Source organism: Antechinus flavipes, chromosome 2, assembly GCF_016432865.1.
Source record: "Antechinus flavipes isolate AdamAnt ecotype Samford, QLD, Australia chromosome 2, AdamAnt_v2, whole genome shotgun sequence".
In the NCBI taxonomy this organism is placed as follows: domain Eukaryota; kingdom Metazoa; phylum Chordata; class Mammalia; order Dasyuromorphia; family Dasyuridae; genus Antechinus; species Antechinus flavipes.
In genome coordinates, this window is record NC_067399.1 from 434,853,978 (window position 1) to 434,873,985 (window position 20,008).

At 41.2% G+C, this 20,008-nt stretch overlaps 1 protein-coding gene across 1 annotated transcript; it reads right to left on the bottom strand.

Moving 5' to 3' along the window:
* Positions 1-115: 115 nt before the first annotated feature.
* On the bottom strand, positions 116-18,604 carry MXD3 (MAX dimerization protein 3). Its single transcript, XM_051979030.1, has 6 exons — positions 17,499-18,604; positions 16,823-16,919; positions 16,382-16,411; positions 15,488-15,602; positions 1,021-1,198; positions 116-774 (listed from the first exon to the last, which is right to left on the bottom strand). The coding sequence occupies exons 1-6, from the start codon at positions 17,566-17,568 to the stop codon at positions 659-661; spliced, it is 606 nt and encodes a 201-aa protein (XP_051834990.1). The 5' UTR covers positions 17,569-18,604; the 3' UTR covers positions 116-658.
* Between the last annotated feature and the right edge of the window lie 1,404 nt (positions 18,605-20,008).

The following is a 20,008-nucleotide window of genomic DNA, read 5'->3' on the forward strand; positions in this document are numbered from 1 at the left end:
ATTAATTCTGCCAGGTTTATAATGAAGTTTCCCAGCTATCACCCTTGAACTATGCTAATGACGGGTTTACCTCTTCTTTGTAGTCAAGAGGAAATAAGATGGTCTGTAGGCAAAATTAAGAAAAAGTTTTTTTTACTGAAAATACTGTATGGTGTCTGTGGAGCCAGAGCCAGAGTGAATACAGCTCTTTCCCACTTTTATGCTACTGGTCCCTTGGGTGCCAGGCACCAAACCAGCTTAGCACAATATTTGCATCCCAGCCCTGAAAGGAACAAAAATCAATGCTGTAAAAAAATATATATGTACAAAAAGAAAACGGGTCTAGGCAGGGTTCAATAGACTGTCTCCATGTCAACTCCTTTGCCTCCCATAACCCCTGAAAGGGAAAGTGGCATTGCCTGCTTAATTCCATATTAGGGCTCTGGCTCACTCCTGTTTCCCTCCACAAAACAGAGTAAGCTTCAGTCTGTGCCCACATAAGAGAAGGGGTAGAACTGAGGCTAGTTAAAAAATGGCTCCGGGAGCCAGCAGCAGTCTCTGCAGTCCAACGATTTTCTTCTTTGCAGAAATGCCCAGTATGAGGATGCAAGGTGGAGCCCATTTTAGTCAACCATGGCCAGGTCTGTGACAGCTTCTCTGGCAGGCTGGGCAGCAGGGGTCATAGCCAAGCAGTACCACTATGAGAGTAGCTGTGCTCCTGGCCTGTGCTGAAGCCTCGAAGCAGCTCAGCACCACCCCCAAACACTAAGCTTTCCACATCCACCTCCAGCTCCTCTGTGGAGAAAACAGAAAAATTAGGTCCAAGGTCAACAAGAAAGGAAAAAGTCTTAAGGGTATAGAGGGTGAGACGATTTAGCCATGGGCTGAGATGGAAGGGCACCAGATAGATCCATTTGCCCCAGCAGAATTTATGGCCCAGGCTTTCTGGGGTCCACTGTTCCCCACTCAGAAAGCTGGGAGATCATCGGGGTCCATTCTGACACCCTAATTCCAACCAAGATGATGGGGAATGTCACTAACCTTGGTCAGTATCGGAGCGCTCTGAAGAGAGACCAGAGGAGTCCAGGCTATCTACTCGAAGACGCTCCCGCTCCCCAGCCGATCCCCGGAGCTGTTCTAGCCGCTGGCGCAAGCTTCGCTGTTCGCTTCGGAGCCTATCCTTGAGCCTTCGTGCCCGCTGCTCCTGTTCTTCCAACTTCTGCAATCATAAGAAGCCATGAATCAGCTCCCAGTGCCTGACCAGTAGTGGTAGCTCTTCTAGCCCTAACCCCTTCCAGATCTTAGTTTGCCCATGTCATATCCCAGCCTGGGGCTAAGCCCCACATCCTGGGATTCTGAGAACTGCTTCTTTCAGACGTGGAGAGTTCCGATCTTCATTCAGCTGGAAGGAGAGATGATGAGGAAGACAAGCCGAGAACTGCTTGCTAATATCCATTCCAAGTTGGCTTCTTGAGTACTGCGTGAGCTGATGGAGCTTTTACGTTTCAGGCTGCCTGAAGTAAAAAGGCCTTTGAAGTGACATAACTCTGCAAGGGCAAGTTGGGATGGAACAAGGAAAAGCTGGGCCTGGACCCAATCCTGGGAGATAGCCCTACCACTGACAAACCCCCGTCCCTCTGACAAACCTTCCTGGTAAGTCTTAGAGATCTGATTGAAGATAGGATGGGGAGCTTCTGTCTGTGTTCATGTTCCCCACACCCCAAGGATAGCTAAGAGGAGGCCTGTGGGTGTAGCCCTATAGTTCCACGTGTTTCTGAGAGTGAAGGACAAACAGAAAGACAGCAAGTGTTTAAACATGTTTTCCTAGCTTGTCATCCCTGAGGCTTTCCTGTACCTGATTTCTCCCATATAATGACGTGGATTCAATTTTGTGGCAGGAAGGGGGGTTAAGGCATAGATGGGCTAAGACTACAGGAAATCAGTGGTGGTGGAAAAGAATAGGAGGGTTTAGATGGGGCAGAGTATTGGAAAGATGAGAGTATCTGGCAGGAGGCCCCTCTGCCCCTGCTCTCCCTTCCCCCTCCTCCCATGTGAGACTGGGCAAAGTATTTGTCTTTTACATTTCTGGACCTCATTTTCTCCATCTATAAAATGAGTCAATTTTGTTGGCTCACCAGGTCATTGTTTCGAGAGTGATTATCATAGGTTTGGAGAGCTTACTTTAGTTAAACATACTTTAGTTAAAGGAATAGCCATAGATTTAAAGTAACAGCTATTGCCGGGCAAATGTTGCCATGAGCTGGTAGCCTTCTCCCAATACTTGCATCATTTTAATACTCATTGATTTCCGGAACAGAAGTGAGTGCAAGGGATAATGTAAAAAATTACCCTGGCATGGGTTCTGTCAATAAAAAGTTATTATAATAAAATAAAAAAATACTTATTGATTTCCCAGAGTTTTCTGGGGCTAAAGCACTCCCTAGAAAGGTCTAGATTAGGTTGTCTTTCCAGATACGAAAGCCCACTGGGGCTCAGTTCCTCCATCAAACTTCCTCATTAGATCTAATTGCACTGACCCTCTCTCCTTGAAGATCTTATAGCTATTATTTCTTCATTCGTCATTGATTTTGCTTCACTGCTTCCTCCAAAAAGTTTGAAAGCTTCTTGAAGGTGGGGACCTTGTCTTGTTCCTGTGTTGTATTCTTCATGGCCGGAGCACATAGATAGACCACCAATGAAGGCACATAACTTAAGGATTTGTCCTATTTTGGAACCAGACAGAAGGAACGCAAGGAACCAAGAAAAGTGAGGTGAGCATCCAGAGTACAGTACAGTTCGGTTCTCCTGATGCCTTGAGAGCAATGTTTTGTACATGCTACAGTAGATACTTAATAAATGCCTACTGAAAAATAAATAAATAAATAATGCTGAACTAAGATTCACCAACTAATCAATAATTCTTCTATCTGCATCCTGATTTGAACTTAGGCTAGTGGCAATGTAGAGGAGACAGCATGACATCAATGAATAGCTCTGACTTCAAGTCACTCACAGAGTAACTGAGAAAAAAAAATACATGAGAAAGAGTCTATGAGACAAAAAGGGAACATAAATGCCTATTTTATGGAAAACAGCATCCAGCTGTATGTTTCAGGCTAATGGTTGGTTGGTTGTTGTCCTTCATTCTTAAAGAGGACCAAAATGATATCATTATGTTCGAGTCAAGTTAGTGTGTCCAATTGTGGCTGATCAGACCAATACAAGTGCAGAATGTGCTGCCACAGGTTGGACACAAATAGTCCATATGAACATTTAGACTGGCTTCTCTAATTTTGTGCATCTCAAGTTTCTTTTGAGTTCAAGCAAATATTATAGTTTAGAAGAGAGTGATGAATAAGGTAGATTGGGAGGACAAGAAAAGTTTATTCCTGGAAGGAGTTTTTTGGAAGATGAATAGGATTTGACTAGGCAGAGAGAAAATTTCAGACAAAGGAACCAGCACATTGAGTTCTTAGCATGTATTGTAGAAACCTGCCTAGCTGAAGCCAAGGCCAAGTATAAGGAATGAGGTTAAGGAAGTAGTTTGAAGCCAGTTTGGAGGACTTTATAAACTCAGATTGAGAGATTTGCACTTGATAAAAATAGGAAGCAGGGAGCAACTCAAGAGTTCTAAATAGGGATCAAATGTGGGCTTAGTCTGTAAAACTAGCATCCCATGGCATGAGCTTTCTTTGGACAGCTAAGTAGGTAGATAGACCTCTTCATATATATCTTAAAGGGTTAACTAATAACTAAATAAGTGAGTTAATAAGGAAGGATTTGGATTTCAATGAAGGAACCTTGCCTAGAAGGAATAATCTGGCCCAAACATCATTTTTGAGGAAAAATGAGGTGCAGATAAGGGAAGTCTCTTATTCAAGATCACACAAAGAAAACACCATGTCTCCTGGCTCATTATTATCAATTGTACTATTAGAAACTGCTGGCTTTGTAAATGTAACCCTGCTTTGGTGTTTATGTATTTTTAAAATGTTATTGTAAAAAAGTGTGGGGTACTAGAAGAACAGAGGACTGAAGTGCAGCAGATGTTTAAAGAGTTAGATATGAGTGGAGCAAAGATGGCAGAGTAAGAGCTAGGATCTAGTTGAGTTCACTCAACATTACCCTCCAAACAACTTTAAAATAATGCCTCAAATCAAATTTTGGAGCAGCAGAGCCAACAAAGGTCAAAGGGAGACATGTGTATAGTCTAAGCCAACTTAGGAGATCTGTAAAAGAGGTTTGTAATACTAGGGTGGGTGCAGGCCCTAGGCCTTGAAGCAGCAGCAATTTAAGGAGCTCTCAATCCAGAAACAAAAACTGGTAAGAAACAGATTACAGATTCTTTGCTGGCACTGGGTGCAACTAGCACTGATTGGGAACTCATTCATAATCCTGGGTCAAAGTTCCAGTGTGAAGAGGAGTACTTGTGATCAGTCACAAGGGAGCAAGAAACCTGTCCACAGTTCCAGAGCCAAGAGGAATTCTAGTACTTGTAGCTGCAGGGGAAGAGGGGCCCTTCCTGGGTAAAGATCAGAGAGCAGATCAGGAAAGCAGTGACCACACCTCTTCCAGGTTAACACGAACCATGGAAACACTGAAAACTAGCAGACCTTAGAAATAGCTCTGAAAACAGCACCATGAAAAAGCCTGAAACTGCTTGGAGAATAGAACCCAACACTAATATAAATCCAAAGTAAAGAAATAGGCTGGAAAAAATGAGTAAAAAGCAACAACATTGACCTTAAAAACTAACTTGTTATAATGGCAAGGAAAACCAAGACATAAACTCAGAAGAAGATAACAATGTGACAAAAGCTACAAGTAAAGGCTCAAAGAAAAATGCCGTTTGGGCCCAAGGCCAGCAAAAAACCCCTGGGAAACTTAAAGAGATAACAATAATGGGGGAAAAATTGGGGAAAGAAATTAGATGCAAGACAATTATTAAAAGAGAAATAATAGCTTATTATGCTGAATAGCACCTTACAAACAGAATTAGCCTAATGGTAAGAAGCACAACAATTCACTAAAATAAATAATTCTTTAAGAATTAGAATTGGAAGGGCAGCTAGTTGGTGTAGTGGATAGAGCACCATCCCTAAAGTCAGGAGAACCTGAATTCAAATTTGGCCTCAGATATGGAACACTTCCTGGCTGTGTGACCTGGGCAAGTTACTTAACCCCAATTGCTTCAGCCAAAAAAAAAAAAAAAAAAAAAAAAAAAAAGGAAGAAGAAGAATTAGAATTGGGCAAGTGGAACCTAATGACTCCATGAGATTTTAAGAAAAAGTAAAACAAAGTCAAAAAAAGAAATAAAAAATAGAAGAAAATGTGAAATACTTTATCAGAAAAATAACTGAATTGCAAATGATATGAACAATTTCCAAATGAAGAAATTAAAGCTATTTCTAGTTATATGAAAAAATGCACTAAATCACTATTGATTAGAGAATTGCAAATTAAGACAACTTTGGCTCACAGATTGGCAAATATGACCAGAAAAAAATAATGATAAATGTTGGAGGGAATGTGGGAAAACTGAGACATTAATGCATTGTTGGTGGAGTTATGAAATGATCCAGTCATTCTGGAGAGCAATTTGGAACTATGCCCAAAGGGCTATAAAACTGGGCATATCCTTTGATCAAGCTGGATCTGTATCTCAAAGAAATCAAAAAAGGGAAAAGGATCCACATGCACAAAAATGTAAGAATCTTTTTAAATAGTGGCAAGGAACTGGAAATTGAGTGGATGCCCATCAGTTGGGGAATGACTGAATAAGTTAAATATATGAATGTAATGGAATATTATTGTTCTATAAGAAATGATGAGCAGGCTGATTTCAGAAAAGCCTGGAAAAACTTACATGAACTGATGCTGAATGAAGTGAGCCGAACCAAGAAAACATTGTACACAGGAACAACAAGATTGTATGATGATGGATTGTGATGGACTTGGCTCTTCTCAACAATGTAGTGATTCAAGACAGTTCCCATAGGCTTGGGATGGAAAATGCCATCTGGATATAGATAGATATAGAGAGAACTACGGAGACTGAATGTGGATAGAACCATAATATTTTCACCTTTTTTTGTTTGTATTTTTTTTTTCTCATATGGGTTTTTCCCTTTTAGTCTGATGTCTTGCACAATATGACAAATGTGGAAATATGTTTAAAAGGATTGTACATATTTAATATACATCAGATTTCTTGCTGTTTGGGGGAGTGAGGGAGAGAGAGAAAAAAATTTGGAACACAAAAATGAATGTTGAAAATTATGTATATTTGGAAAAATAAAATACTATTGAGGGGAGAAAAAACTTAACTGACCTAGAAAATACATCAAAGATAGGTAATTTAAGAATTATTGAATTACTTGAAAGCCATGATAAGAAAAAGATCCTAGACACAATATTAAAAAAAATTACAAAGGAAAACTGTCCTAACATCTTGGATCCACATGGTAAAATAGAAATTGAAAGCACACACTGATCACTTGCTGAGAAAAATCCCCAAATGAAAACTCCCAGGAACATGATAGCCAAATTTTAGAGCTCCCAGGTCAAGGAGAAAATATTGCAAGCAAGCAAAAAGAAATAATTCAAATATTGTAGAGTCATAACATGTATAACACAAAATTTAGCAGCTTCTAAGGTAAAGGAGCAGAGGGATTGAAATATAATATTCCAGAAAGCAAAGAAGCTAAGATTACCACGAAGAATAACTTACCCAAAAAAAAAATATAATTCTTCAGGAAAAAAAAAAGTAAATTTAATAAAACAGAGGGCTTTCAAGCATTCCTAATGAAAAGCATTCCTGAGTACAAAATTTGACATTTCAACAGAAGACTCAAGAGAATCATAAAAGAGAAAACATGAAAGAGTAATCATAAAGGACTCAATAAAGTTAAGCTGTTTGTATTTTTATATGGAAAGATGATGCATGTAACTCTTAAGAACTTTATCATTATTAAGGCAGGAGGATACAGAGACAGAGGACATAAATATGAGTTAATTGATTATGTTAGGATGATCTCAAAAAAAATGAAAGATGGATAGACTGGTAAGGGAAAATTAAAAATGGAGAAAATTATCTTACTTAAAAAGATGTGCAAGGAAGAGCTTTTATAGTGGAAGTGAAAATGGAAAGGGTAAGGGGATAGGCAATTCTTGAACCTAATTCTCATCAGAATTGGTTCAAAAAGGGAAGGAGGTATAGATATATGTGTGTATATATAATATACAAACATTCAGTTAGATATAGAAACTTATCTTACCCAAGAGGGAAATAAAGAAATAAGTGGACAGGGGCTAATAAAAGGGAGGACAGATTACTGGAAACATTGGTCAGAAACAAAAGACACTTTTGAGGAAGTACAGGATAAAAAGAGAGAAGGATAAACAGAAGAAAATAGAATAAAAGGAAATATAATTAGTAATCATTACTGGATATGTGATGAGATGAGTTAATCCATAAAAACAAAAGTAGATAGCAAAATGGTTTAGGAACTAGAATCCAACAATATGTTACATACAAGAGACACACTTGAAACAGAAAGACATACACAGTTAAAATAAAAGTCTTGAATCCATTATGCTTCAGCTGAAATCAAAAAGTCAGGAATAGCAACCATGATCTAAGACAAAGCAAAAATAGACCTAATTAAAAGGATAATCAGGGAAACTACATTTTGTTAAAAAGTGCCATAAACAGGGACAGCGCAGTGATGTTGGATAGAGCATCAGCCCTGAAGTCAGGAGGACCTGATTCAAATGTGACCTCAGACACTTAACATGTGCTAATTGTGTGACCCTGGGCAAGTCACTGAACCCTAATTGCCTCAGCAAAAAGAAAAAAGAAAAAAGTACCATAACAATGAAATAATATCAAAAAAAATTTATAACACATTTCTTGGGAACAAAATCAAATTTATAAAAATAAGCTATTTCCCAATTGATTAAATAGCCAGAGGATATGACTAGTTTTCAGAAGAAGAAATCAAAGCTATCTACAATTATACAAAAAAAATTCTTTAAATTGCTATTAATTAGAGAAATGTAGATTAAAACAACTCTGAAGTATCACCTTACATCTATTAGAAATGACAAATGCTAAGGAAGATGAAGGAAAATCGGTACATTAATTAGCTGTTGGTGAAGTGAACTAATCCAACCATTCTGGAGAACAATTTGGAAGTGCCCAAAGGGCTATAAAAATATGCAAATCCTTTTATCCTTTAATACCAGTACTAGGTCTATACCCCAAAGAGATCAAAGAAAAAGGAAAAGGACCTATAGATACAAAAATGTTTACAGTAGCTCTTTTTTGTGGTGGCAAAGAACTGGAAATTGAGAAGTTGTTATATATGATTGTGTTGTTCTTATAGTACTGTTACTATATAGCACTGCATGCATGTTATAGTTATTATTCTTAAAGCACTACTGTGCTGTAAGAAATGATGAAGTAGTTTCAGAAAAACATGGGAAGACCTATATGAACTGATGTAAAGTGAAATGAAAAGAATAGAAAGATCATTGTGTACAGTAACAGCAATGCTGCAATGATTATTATCTAAGAAAGGCTTGGCTACTATGATCAGCATATATGTATTTAAAAAATGCTAGCTATCTCCAGAGAGAAAACAGATGAACTCTGAATTCAAATTGAAATACAATTTTCTCACTTATTTAGTTTTTGCTTTGTTTTGCGATTTGGTTAATATGAAAGTATGTTTTGCACGATTTCACGTGTATAATTGATATCATTTGTTTGTCTTCTTAGTGGGTTGGGAATGCATGGGAGAGGGAAGAGAATGTGGAGCTCAAGTTTTAAAAACAGGGGCAACCTAGATGGCACAGTGGATATCCACTTGCAGCACCAACCTTGAAGTCAGGAAGATCTAAGTTCAAATGTGACCTCACACACTTAACACGTGCTAACTGTGTGACCCTGGACAAGTCACTTAATCCCAAGTGCCTAGCAAAAACGGCAAAATTTAAAAAGGAAAAATGCTTTAAAATAAATAAATAATATTTTTTAAATATGTGAAGAGAGTTATTGTAAGAAAGTGTAGAGTATTGGAAAAAACATAGGACTGAAGTAAGATGTCAAGATGGAATGGTTCCTATTTAAGACGGGGAATGGTCAAAGAGAAAGAAAGAACAAATAGAAAGTCGGTCACTTTCTCTGTCTAGTACTCACAATAACCTACCATCCCCACCCCAATCTCACCAAGTTGTTTCTTCCTTACTTTTCAAAATATGAGCCCTTCACGGCAAGCTAATCTAATGTTGTGTCTCACACAGGATTGTAGGATCATTAATTTAGGGGCAGAAGGGAGCTTAAAGTTCATATAGTCCAAACTCTTTTTCAGAAAAGGGAACCTAGGCCCAGAAAAGCTAAAAGATTCTGCAAAACCACATGGGTAAGAGAAGTGGCAGAAGCCAGATGCAAATTCAGGTTCTTCAACCCTAAATATTGAATTCTTTCCACTGCACAATGCTGCCCTCAGACTTCCTGAAAGAGAAAGGTGGGAATTCAATAGAAAGGCTGAGAAAATAGCATTTCCTTGGCATATGGAGCAACATAAATAAAGGCATGAAGGCCTATAAGTGTAGCTTCTGTGTAGGGAATTTCAAAATACCCAGTCAGGCTAGAGAGTGAAGATTATGGAAGTGATGTGGAGTTGGTTGGCAAGGTCTTTAAATGCCAGCAGGCAAAAGAATCCAAAATTCCTTTTGCAGGATTTGATCAATTTAGCAGTAATGTGAGAAATGATTTGAAAGACAGAATAAATCCAAAAAGAGCTAAATAGATTTAGAAGGTTTTTGCAGTAATTCAAGCAGGGAGTAAGGAGAACCTAGACTAAAGAGTAGCAATGAACATACTGAGGAAGGGGTGAGTAGCATTTCAGAGGTGAACTCAGCAGAACTTAGAAACTAATTAGATTTTTGAGGTGGGAGAGGAGGAAGAATTAAGGAAGACAACCAAGATTTCTAACATGGGACCCAGGGTAAATAGTACACTAACAGAAACAGTGAAGTCAGAAGGAGAAACAGGTTTTTTGTTGATGGGTTTGTTTTCAGGAAAGGTCAGCAGTTCAGTTTCAGGTAATGTTGAGCTTGAGACACACATGAAATATCCAGAAAATCTGAAACTTGAGGGAAAAAAGAAAGATCGGACCTACAAACAAGAAATTTGGGAGCCATCTGCAGAAAGTTAAGATTTCCAAGGGGGTATATAAAAATCAAGCCCACTACTTTGGAGAATAGCCATCCTCAGGGAACAGGAAGAGAGTCATAAGATTTAAAATGGGATGGAACTTTCATAATCACTAACCCTTTCTCTTTACAAATGAGGAAATAGTACCAGAAAAGTTGCTTAAGTAATCTCTTAAGTAACCAAGGTCACATAGGTGAGAAGGAGCAACAGCACAGTGGAAATTGGAGTTAAAATTGAAATCTCCTCACCCTTTCCCCGCCTTCCCCCCGAAATTGGAACTAGGATTGGAATCCCTACCCCCATGATTAGAAGGTATGTGGTAATAGCTGTCAATTCACCTTTATGAGTCTTCTTTTTCATTTCTAAAATTGGGATAATAATGCCTTGAAATATAGTCTCATAAAATGTCAAAAAGTTCCAATTGGATAATGTCCATTAAAAATGCTTTGCAAAATTAAGACAACTCTGAGATACCACTACACACCTCTCAGATTGGCTAAAATGACAGGAAAAGATAGTGACAAATGTTGGAGGGGATGTGGGAAAATTGGAATACTGATACATTGTTGCTGGAGTTGTGAACGGATCCAACCATTCTGGAGAGCAATTTGGAACTGTGCTCAAAAAGTTATCAAATTATCCATATCCTTTGATCCAGCCATGTTTCTACTGGGCTTATATCCTAAAGAGAGCTTAAAGGAGAAAAAGGAACCACAAAAACATTTGTGGCAGCCCTTTTTGTAGTGTCAAGAAACTGGAAACTGAGTGGATGCCCATCAGTTGGAGAATGGCTGAATAAGTTGTGGTATATGAATGTTGTGGAATATTATTATTCTATAAGAAATGATCAGCAGGATGATTTTAGAGGCCTGGAGAGACATGAACTGATGCTTAATGAAATGAGCAGAACGAGATCATTGTACACGGCAACATGTATTTCTACATATTTAACATGTATTGAACTACCTGCCAGGAGGGGATGGGGGGAAAGAGGGGATAATTTGGAACAGAAGGTTATACAAGAGTCAATGCTGGAAAAATTACCCATGCATATGCTTTGTAAATAGAAAGCTTTTAACAAAATTTTTTTTTTAAAATCAATATTAGATAATAATCAATTCTGATGGACATGACTCTTTCGAACAATGAGATGACTAAGGCCAGTTTCAATGATCTCGTGATAAAGAGAGCCATCTATACCCAGAGAGAGGACTGTGGGAACTGAATGTGGCTCACAACATAGCATTTTCACTTTTTTTTGTTGTTGTTCGTTTTTGTTTTGGTTTTTTTATTCATTTTCTTTCCTTTTTAATCTGATCTTTCTTGGGCAGCAAAATAATTGTATAAATATGTTTACACATATTGGATTTGACATATATTTTAACATGTATAACATATATTGGATTGCTTGCCATCTAGGGGAGGGAGTGGGGGGAAGAAGGGGAAAATATGGAACACAAGGCTATGCAAGGATCAATGTTGAAAAATTATCCATGCATGTTTTGAAAATAAAAAGCTTTAGTGTTTCTATTGGGCTTATAACCCAAAGAAATACTAAAGAAGGGAAAGGGACCTGTATGTGCCAAAATGTTTGTAGCAGCCCTATTTATAGTGGCTAGAAACTGGAAAATGAATGGATGCCCATCAATTGGAGAATGGCTGGGTAAATTGTGGTATGTGAATGTTATGGAATATTATTGTTCTGTAAGAAATGACCAGCAGGATGAATACAGAGAGGACTGGCGAGACTTACATGAACTGATGCTAAGTGAAATGAGCAGAACTAGGAGATCATTATACACTTCAACAACGATATTGTATGAGGACATATTTTGATGGAAGTGGATTTCTTTGACAAAGAGACCTGAGTTTCAATTGATAAATGACGGACAGAAGCAGCTACACCCAAAGAAAGAACACTGGGAAACGAATGTGAACTATCTACATTTTTGTTTTTCTTCCCGGGTTATTTATACCTTCTGAATCCAATTCTCCCTGTGCAACAAGAAAACTGTTCGGTTCTGCAAACATATATTGTATCTAGGATATACTGCAACATATCTAACATATATAGGACTGCTTGCCATCTAGGGGAGGGGGTGGAGGGAGGAGGGGAAAAATCGGAACAGAAATGAGTGCAAGGGATAATGTTGTAAAAAAATTACCCTGGCATGGATTCTGTCAATATAAAGTAATTATTAAATAAAAATTTAAAATAAACAAAAAAAAAATACACACACACAAAAAAAGAAAAGAAAAGAAAAAGCTTTAACTAAAAAAAAAAGAAAGAAAAGAAAAAGATTTAATAATAATTTTTAAAACTGGTTACAAGCCAAGTGTCATTAGCTATCATTATTATAGTGGCAAGACTGAGGTTTTCCTTACACTAGATCCAATTTCTTTCACAGCAAGAAATAAATAGAGTCAGGGAACTATCAGTGAAGGAGAACAAGGAGAATATTCAATCCCTAAAGGCAAGGTAGGAAAAATTAGCCATAAAAACAGGGTAGTCATCACCTCAAATGCTACAGAAGGGGCAAAATGGATAAGGACTGACAAAATGCTACTAACCTGGTCGATTAGGAGAACATTGATGATTGAAGAGAAGAGGATCAATGGGGACTGGCAAGGATGAAAGCCACATTTGAATAGATTGAAAAGTGAATCAGGCATAAATGCAGTTTTTGAGAGGGTTTGGCAGTAAAGGGAATGGAGAGATAGGAGTGGTAGAAGAGAGGGGGAAGGCAATTTTAGGATTGGGAAGACCCAAGCATGTTTTAGAATGATAGGAAGGACCTAGGAGAGAAGAGATAATTATCTCCTATTTCACAAATCTACTCCATCAAGGTCCTGGAAAAGGCAAAAGATGATAGAAATAAAGGGAAATTAATACAGCTCCCCTGGAATTAATTAAATAAGTATTTATGAAGCACTACATGAAGTGGAAGTATAGCTAACATGCTGCATTTGGAGCATGCTTGTGACACTTATTAGTTCTATGACCATAATCAAGAGGATTGACTTCTCTGAGTCTCATTTCCCTTTTCTGTAAAAGAGTTCAGGCAAAATGGAGTCTGAGTTTCCTTCCACCTCTAAATCTGCGATCCATTGTGCCAGGCACTGTACTGAGCATTGGCAGATAGTCTTTATCTTCTTTGTAGGCTGAGAATAATTTATTTGCTATTCTCTAGATTCCTACCCCAGTGCCTGAAACAGAATGCTCCCTATCCTCCCGTTCCTGCCCTACCTCATGCCTTGGTGACATACTCCCTTTTATCTGCTTTATGGAATACTTAGCTTTTTTGCCTTGCCCCAACAAGAAAGCCTTCCCTCTTCTCTACCAGTTCAAGCCTTTCCTATCATAGAATCTCAGAGTTTACTTATTACATCCCCTAAATGTATTCTCTAAGTCACTTCTGCACTACTCCCTTCAAGTATTTATACACAATCTCCTTGAAAACTTCCATTGTCAAAGAACCTTGTTGGAGCTGTTGGATAGCTCTAATTGTAGGCCGTTTTTCTCCTGTGAACTACTTCTCTGCAACTTCTGCCCAATGGGGCTAGAGTTCAAGGAGCTAACCAGCACAGTCTAATCCCTTCTCCATGCCCTCTCAAGGGCTGCTTAAAGATAATGAGCAAACTACCACCACCCTCTTAAGTTTTCTTCAGTCTAAATATCCCCAATTCCTTCAACTGATAGTCCTGTGAAGGGTTTCAAGTCCACTTTCACTCTTGATCTATATGTGTGCAGTTGTTTTCTAGTTATGTCTAAGACTCCATGATCCTATTTGGAGTTTTCTTGGCTAAGATACTGGAGTGCCTTGCCATTTCCTTCTCCAGCTCATTTTACAGATGAGGAAACTGAGGCAGAGTTAAAGTGACTTGCCCAAGGTCACAGCTAGTAAGTATTTGAGGCCAGATAAACTCGGGCTTGGCACTTTATTCACTTCACCATCGAGCTGCCCTTCAATTCCCCATCCATCTTTCTCTAATTGAATTTTTGCTTCTGAGTACTCCTCCTAAATGTGATGCCCCCAATTGGAAACAATACTTCAAGTGTAGTTGGATGGTTCTAGTGGAACCTCTACCTCATTAAGAGGTATGTTGAATGGCTAAGCAGCTTTAAGACAGTGGTTTGGTTTTTTTGGCTGTCCCATGATATTCCTAATTATATTGAGTCCACTAATACCTCAAATTTGTTTGTTTTTTATTTCTGTCTAGATAAATCTTACCATCTACTCGTTCAGAATAATTTTGGAACTCGTGAAGGACTTTACATTCATCCCTACTAAAATCCTATTAGTAAGCCAATCTAAAAATCATATTAGAAACTTTTCTGATCAGAGGATAATAGTTATTCTATTGGAATTTAAAATTCTGTTAGTCTTAAAACGCTATATATGGAGCTAGATGGTGCAGTGTATAGAATGTTGGGCTGGAAGTTAGGAAGATTTGAATTCAAATCCAGTCTCAGACACTTCTGAGCTCTGTGATCCTGGGCAAATCAAATATGTCTCATTTTCCTCAACTATAAAATGGTGATCGAATAGCATCAACCTCCTGGGGTTTTTAGAAAGATCAAAAGAGATAATATTTGTAAAGCATTTTTAAAACCTTAATGTGATATAGAAGTAGTAGCTATTATTATTATCATCATTATTTATAAAATTACTAAAATCCTTGGCAGTATCTGACTTTAGCATAATACAAACATATTTGGCCAAAAAAAAAAAAAAAAAGAGAGAGAAAGAAAGAAACTTTTCTGCTTCACTCTTCCTGGTCAATACCATGGCCTTCATTTGTCCCAAGTTCCATTGATATTATGTAGACATTGGTTCTCTGTATAGAAGCTGCTCTGGGGGACTACCCTGGTTTCTTCCTGTTCTTTCTATATGACAAGGTCTATATGACCCCTAGGGAGTCTTCAGTGCATTTTTTGAACACCAAAAAGGAAAAATATGATAAAGGAAGCAAAGGTTCTGAAATCAGGAGAAGAGTAACAATAATTCACCCCAGCAATGACATTTCTTGACCAAGGTTCTCCTATCTTTGGACCTCCATATCCTCCTCTGCATCATAGTCCCTCTTCCTATGAAAACATGCTACTGTATTATGATGGCAAATGTAAAAGCAGAAGAACTCCAATTCTCCAATAATTAGGACCCTCAGTCTCTGTAAGACATTCCATTCAGGCCAGCCCAGTAGCAACAGAGTTTCCCCTGTCCCTCATTATCCTCCCACTGGAAACAGGTCAGAGTCCAGTCAGGCCCTGCCTTCCCATCTCACCTGAATATGAAGCCGAGCCCGGCGAAGCAGGCTCAGGGTGGTGTATCGGGCACAGTCTGTGCTTAGGGGCATCTGTTGTTTCAACTGCTCCAAACATCGCCTCAATTGGGCCCTCCTGTGGGAGGGAAGAAAGTGAGCAGGCTCTTCAAGGAAGGGATTCATGGGATGGGAGCTTCCCCTATGATAGAAGGATATAGGAAACAGCAGCAAATTGCCAGGCTCCAGCTGGGTCCGGCAGGAAGGCCAGGACCACTTTCTATCCAGCAGCCTCCCAGTCTGAGGACTGCTTCCTCTGATTCGATTTCCACCATCCTAGATGATGAGGAGGATGAGGATGGTTATGATAAGGTAAAGGGATATAATAGGACCAAGTTGCCTCACCTAACTCCCTGTCGTGCTACAACCCCAAGTAGAAAGATTAGGTAAGTCCAACTCCATTATTTTATAGAGAATAACATCCCTTTTATATAGCCCTTTCCAAAGCACTTTCTTCAAAATCACCTTATGAATTAGATGATTCAGGTAAACTGTTATCCCTAGTTAAAATATGAAGAATCTAAGGTTCAGAGCCAGTTGCCTAAGTTCATGCAAGTAGGAGTGTCAGAGCCTAGATTTCAATAGTGCTAATTGCCTCTTAATCATGGGAAGGGGGAGTATCAGCTTTCATCTGGAAAAAGAAGAGGCTGGCCCAGATCCCCTTCGGGTTTCACTTCCAGCCCTAAATCTATAATCCTAAAATGTTTTCTTACCCCACAGGTAGTCCTCCCCACTCCCAGATCCCAGCCCAAATCTCCTGGCCTCTAAGACCCCAGAGAAATTTTGGGAGAAAAGGGGGGGAAAGCACTTTTGGGGGGAGCCAACGAACAAAAACAAAGTCATGCCCTCCAGAATCACCTGTGTTTCTCCAGTTCGCTGTGCACGGATCTGAAAGGCAAGTGAGGGGGGTGGTGAGGCAAGTGAGCAGCTACTTAGGACCCTGCTTCTTCCCTCCCTCTCCCTTCCCCCCCCCCCCCATGAAAAGGGATTATCCAAGAGATCAAAAAGAGATCATCTTTGAGATTTTCCAAATCCTCATTTTACAAAGGAGGAAACTGAGGCCTTTGGAGGTTAAATGACTTGTCTTTAGTTATTCACAGAATTTTTTTCTTTCCCCAGCCCCTAAAGACTTCAGCACTCCAGGCACAACCCACCCCCCCAGTTGGGACGAGTCTGAAACTAGGTCACCTGTGGGCGCCCTCTAGAGTCAGAAGAGGTCACCCACTTCACAGCTGAATAGACTGAGGCCGGTATGGGCCAATTCCACCTCTTGCCTCCCCTCCAAAACCCGACCTTCACCTTAAACTGTCCCTAGGGGCCTTGGGTCTCCTCCTTCCGCGATTTACTGGGCCCAAGTTGTGAGAAGGACACAAGGAAGCATAGCCGTGCTCTGCCTCTGAGGGAGAAATTGTATTCAGAGACAGTTAGAGCTAGAAGACACCTCAAGATAACCTTATTTTACAAATGGAGAAACAAAAGAGTTTAAAGGATTTGCCCTAAATCACAAAACAGATTATTGGATATCTCATTTGCCCGTGAGTCCCAGCCTCCTGAGTGGGGGGCGCGCCGCGGACTGTGGAGAAAAGGAGGGGAAGGCTTTTGGCGCCAGGTCCTCTTTCCCTCCTTCCCAAACTGAGCGGGGGGTCAAGTTGCGGGATCGCGAGGGAAATCGAGCCCTGCCAAGGAGTCGGAGAAGAAACTAGCGGAGCACACTGGGATGGATTGAAAGGGGAATGAGCAAAAAGATGCTGTCCCTGCCCCAGTTCTGACCCCGCTGGATCCTGGCGGGCTGGTCATTTGATGAAGTTAAAAGATGAAAAGAGAATAAGTTTAACTTGCAAAGGAGGCTTCCTCCTGGGGAGCTGCCTCCCACCCCGGGGTTCGTCAGTCCGTAGCCCCCCGGGACGGATTCGAGGGGAGCAGAATACACAGGGAGGCCCAGGAGTGGGGGTAACCAAGGGACCGAGTTTCTTACCGCGTTCCCTCCGATCCAAGTACTCAGCTGCTTGCAGTAAAACCTGGATGCTACTGGCACCCTGCTCCATCGCTACCACAGCTGCCTGCAGGCGGGGAGTCGAACCTAGGGCCTGGGGTGCGGATCCACGGCTGTGGCGGCGGCAGCACTTTTGTTACAAAGTAACTGACACGGCGCAACAAACACAGACAGCAGGACTCCGCCCCCTTCGAACGTCCAGCGCTCCTCGCCCCGCCTCCTTTGGAACTCGCCCGGGAGCTGGGGCTGGTCCTTGCGCCACCTCCTCTACTACCCGCCCCCGAGACCGGCAGGCACAGTCCAGACGTACCCAAGCCAATGGAGTTTCGGATTAAGGTCCCATGATCCCGCCAGGTGAAGCGTCTAGTCACCCCCGCCTTGGTTGTGGGTTCCTAGCTAATGGCTGCTTCAAGAAGTTATACGATTTAAAACTGAAAGGGGGACCTTAGAGACAAACTACCTTTTCGCAATTTACAGATGAAAAATCTGAAGTTTGGGGCAAGGAGTGGACATGCGAAGAAGAGGAGTGTGTGTGAGAAAGGCAGGGAAGGACTGGAGCGGGGAGAAGGGAGGAAGGAAGAAGGAAAGAGAAGTGTAATCACTTCCAAGATCCCACAGGAAAAGGAAGAGAACTCATGGTATCCAGACCAGAAGGCAGTTAAATGTAAGACTAGGCTAAGTTTTAACCAGTGCTGTTGCACCAGCCTTATACAGAGCTCCTTAGAAAATGACCTCAGCCCCCTGTTCTTATTACCCCGAGTCGATCCCAAGAGCTCCTAAGTAGGAGATGCATATCTTCGACCAAAGATAGACGATTCCAAGAAGAAGAAAAAGAAGGCCCCATCTAATTGTGGTGTAGAGGTGAACTCAATGGTGGGATGGGCAGACTTGAATTTGAATTACAGTTCGAACCCTGCAACGTTGTGTAACTCACAATCCCTTTAAACTTCAGTTTAAGTCGTTGGAATCCCTTCCAGTTCTGATTTTGATTTCTGGAAAGGGGTACGCTGTCTTCTTCAGACACAGACTACACAGAGACTCACAAGCCATCCCAGATAGACCAGAGGTTCTCTATCCTAGTCTTACAGCTAAGAAAACAGGCACGCGAAGGGAACTACACGCTTTCTTGCCAAGAATGGACTGGTGCTGAGGCACAGCCCCCACGGCCCACAGTTTCTCTTCATACCTCGGGCTTTACACCTGCCAGGAACTTGCCCACCCCGTGGAAGCTGGAACGCTCCGGGTGGGAACCTTTCAGGCAGTACGTATCATCCGAGAAACTCAGCGGCCAGAGATGAGGTCTGGGAATCCCGGCTGGACTCTGCCCCTGGCGGCCCGGCCACTGACAGCCTACTCTTCAGCTGTCAGGATACAGACGAGCAGGACTCTACACGTGGGCACTGCCAGAGCTCGGCCCGCACTTTTCAGCCGTCTCATTGGCGCAGAGGGACTTGCGTCATGCTGTCGTTACCATATGGGCCGGGCTCTCGAGGTGCCCTTCTCCCATTAGCTAACTCGGAGCTTCTCCGTCCCTCCTCCTTAGCAAACAAATTCGGGCGGGAAAGAGCAGGTTTCAAATTTGAAAAGGGGGCGGGGCCAGGAGTCTGGACACTCCGCCCCGAGGCCGCACTGCGCAGGTGTCAGATGTTCCCTTCCACCCGCTCTACCCCAAACTTGCGCCTGCACAGGCAGGATCTGCGTGCGGAGCTGAGCGGCCCGCCAAGCTTACCCCGGCGATGCCCAAAAGAACGGATACGGAAAGCTCGTGTCTACCGTGTATGGAGTGCCAAGGCCAAAGCTAACCCTGGGCTCTAAAAACTTAACCGGAGATAGCTAAATGGCGCAGTCGATAGAGCACCGGCCCCGAAGTCGGGAGGACCCGAGTTCAAATGCGACCTCAGACACTTAATGTTGCCCAGCTGTGTGACCCTGGGCAGGTCACTTAACCTCATTTGCCTCGGCAACAAAACAAAACAAAACAAAACCAACTCAATCGTCAGAGGGTGTGCTATGAGAAAGACCTAAGCATGGACATAAATAAAAAATTAATAGAAGGCAATTTGAGCGAAGGTTTTAGCATTGGGGGCGGGGGAGGGCGGGATCAGGAAAGACCTTGTGATTGAGATGGTATTTGAGCTTTGAAAGAAACTAGGCGGCGGGGAAAAGGGGGGTGAGGGGAGAGAGAGGAGCCGGGGCACAAGGTGGCGCAGTGGATAGAGCACCAGGAACTGAGTTCAAATGTAACCCCAGACACTTAACACTTCCTAGTTGTGTGATCCTGGGCAAGTCACTTAACCCCAATTGCCTCAGGGGAAAAAAAGAAAGAAGGGATTTTGAGTCAAAAGTGGAAAATGAAATATGCTGTGCAAGCATAGTCAAAAAATCAGTTTGACTCCTTCCCAGAGCCAACAGAAGGGGAGTAATGTGTTTTATTCTTATAAAGGTTGTGAAAGACTCTAAATCCTAAGAGTTTTTATTTGATCATTGAAATA

Coding starts and splice junctions, on each gene's coding strand:
- MXD3 (XM_051979030.1), bottom strand. CDS start 17,568: ATGGAGCAGGGTGCCAGTAGCATCCAGGTTTTACTGCAAGCAGCTGAG. Junction 16,412..16,822: donor GCCCCTAGGGACAGTTTAAG/GTGAAGGTCGGG, acceptor CTTGCCTTTCAG/ATCCGTGCACAGCGAACTGG. Junction 775..1,020: donor GCGCTCCGATACTGACCAAG/GTTAGTGACATT, acceptor TTTTCTCCACAG/AGGAGCTGGAGGTGGATGTG.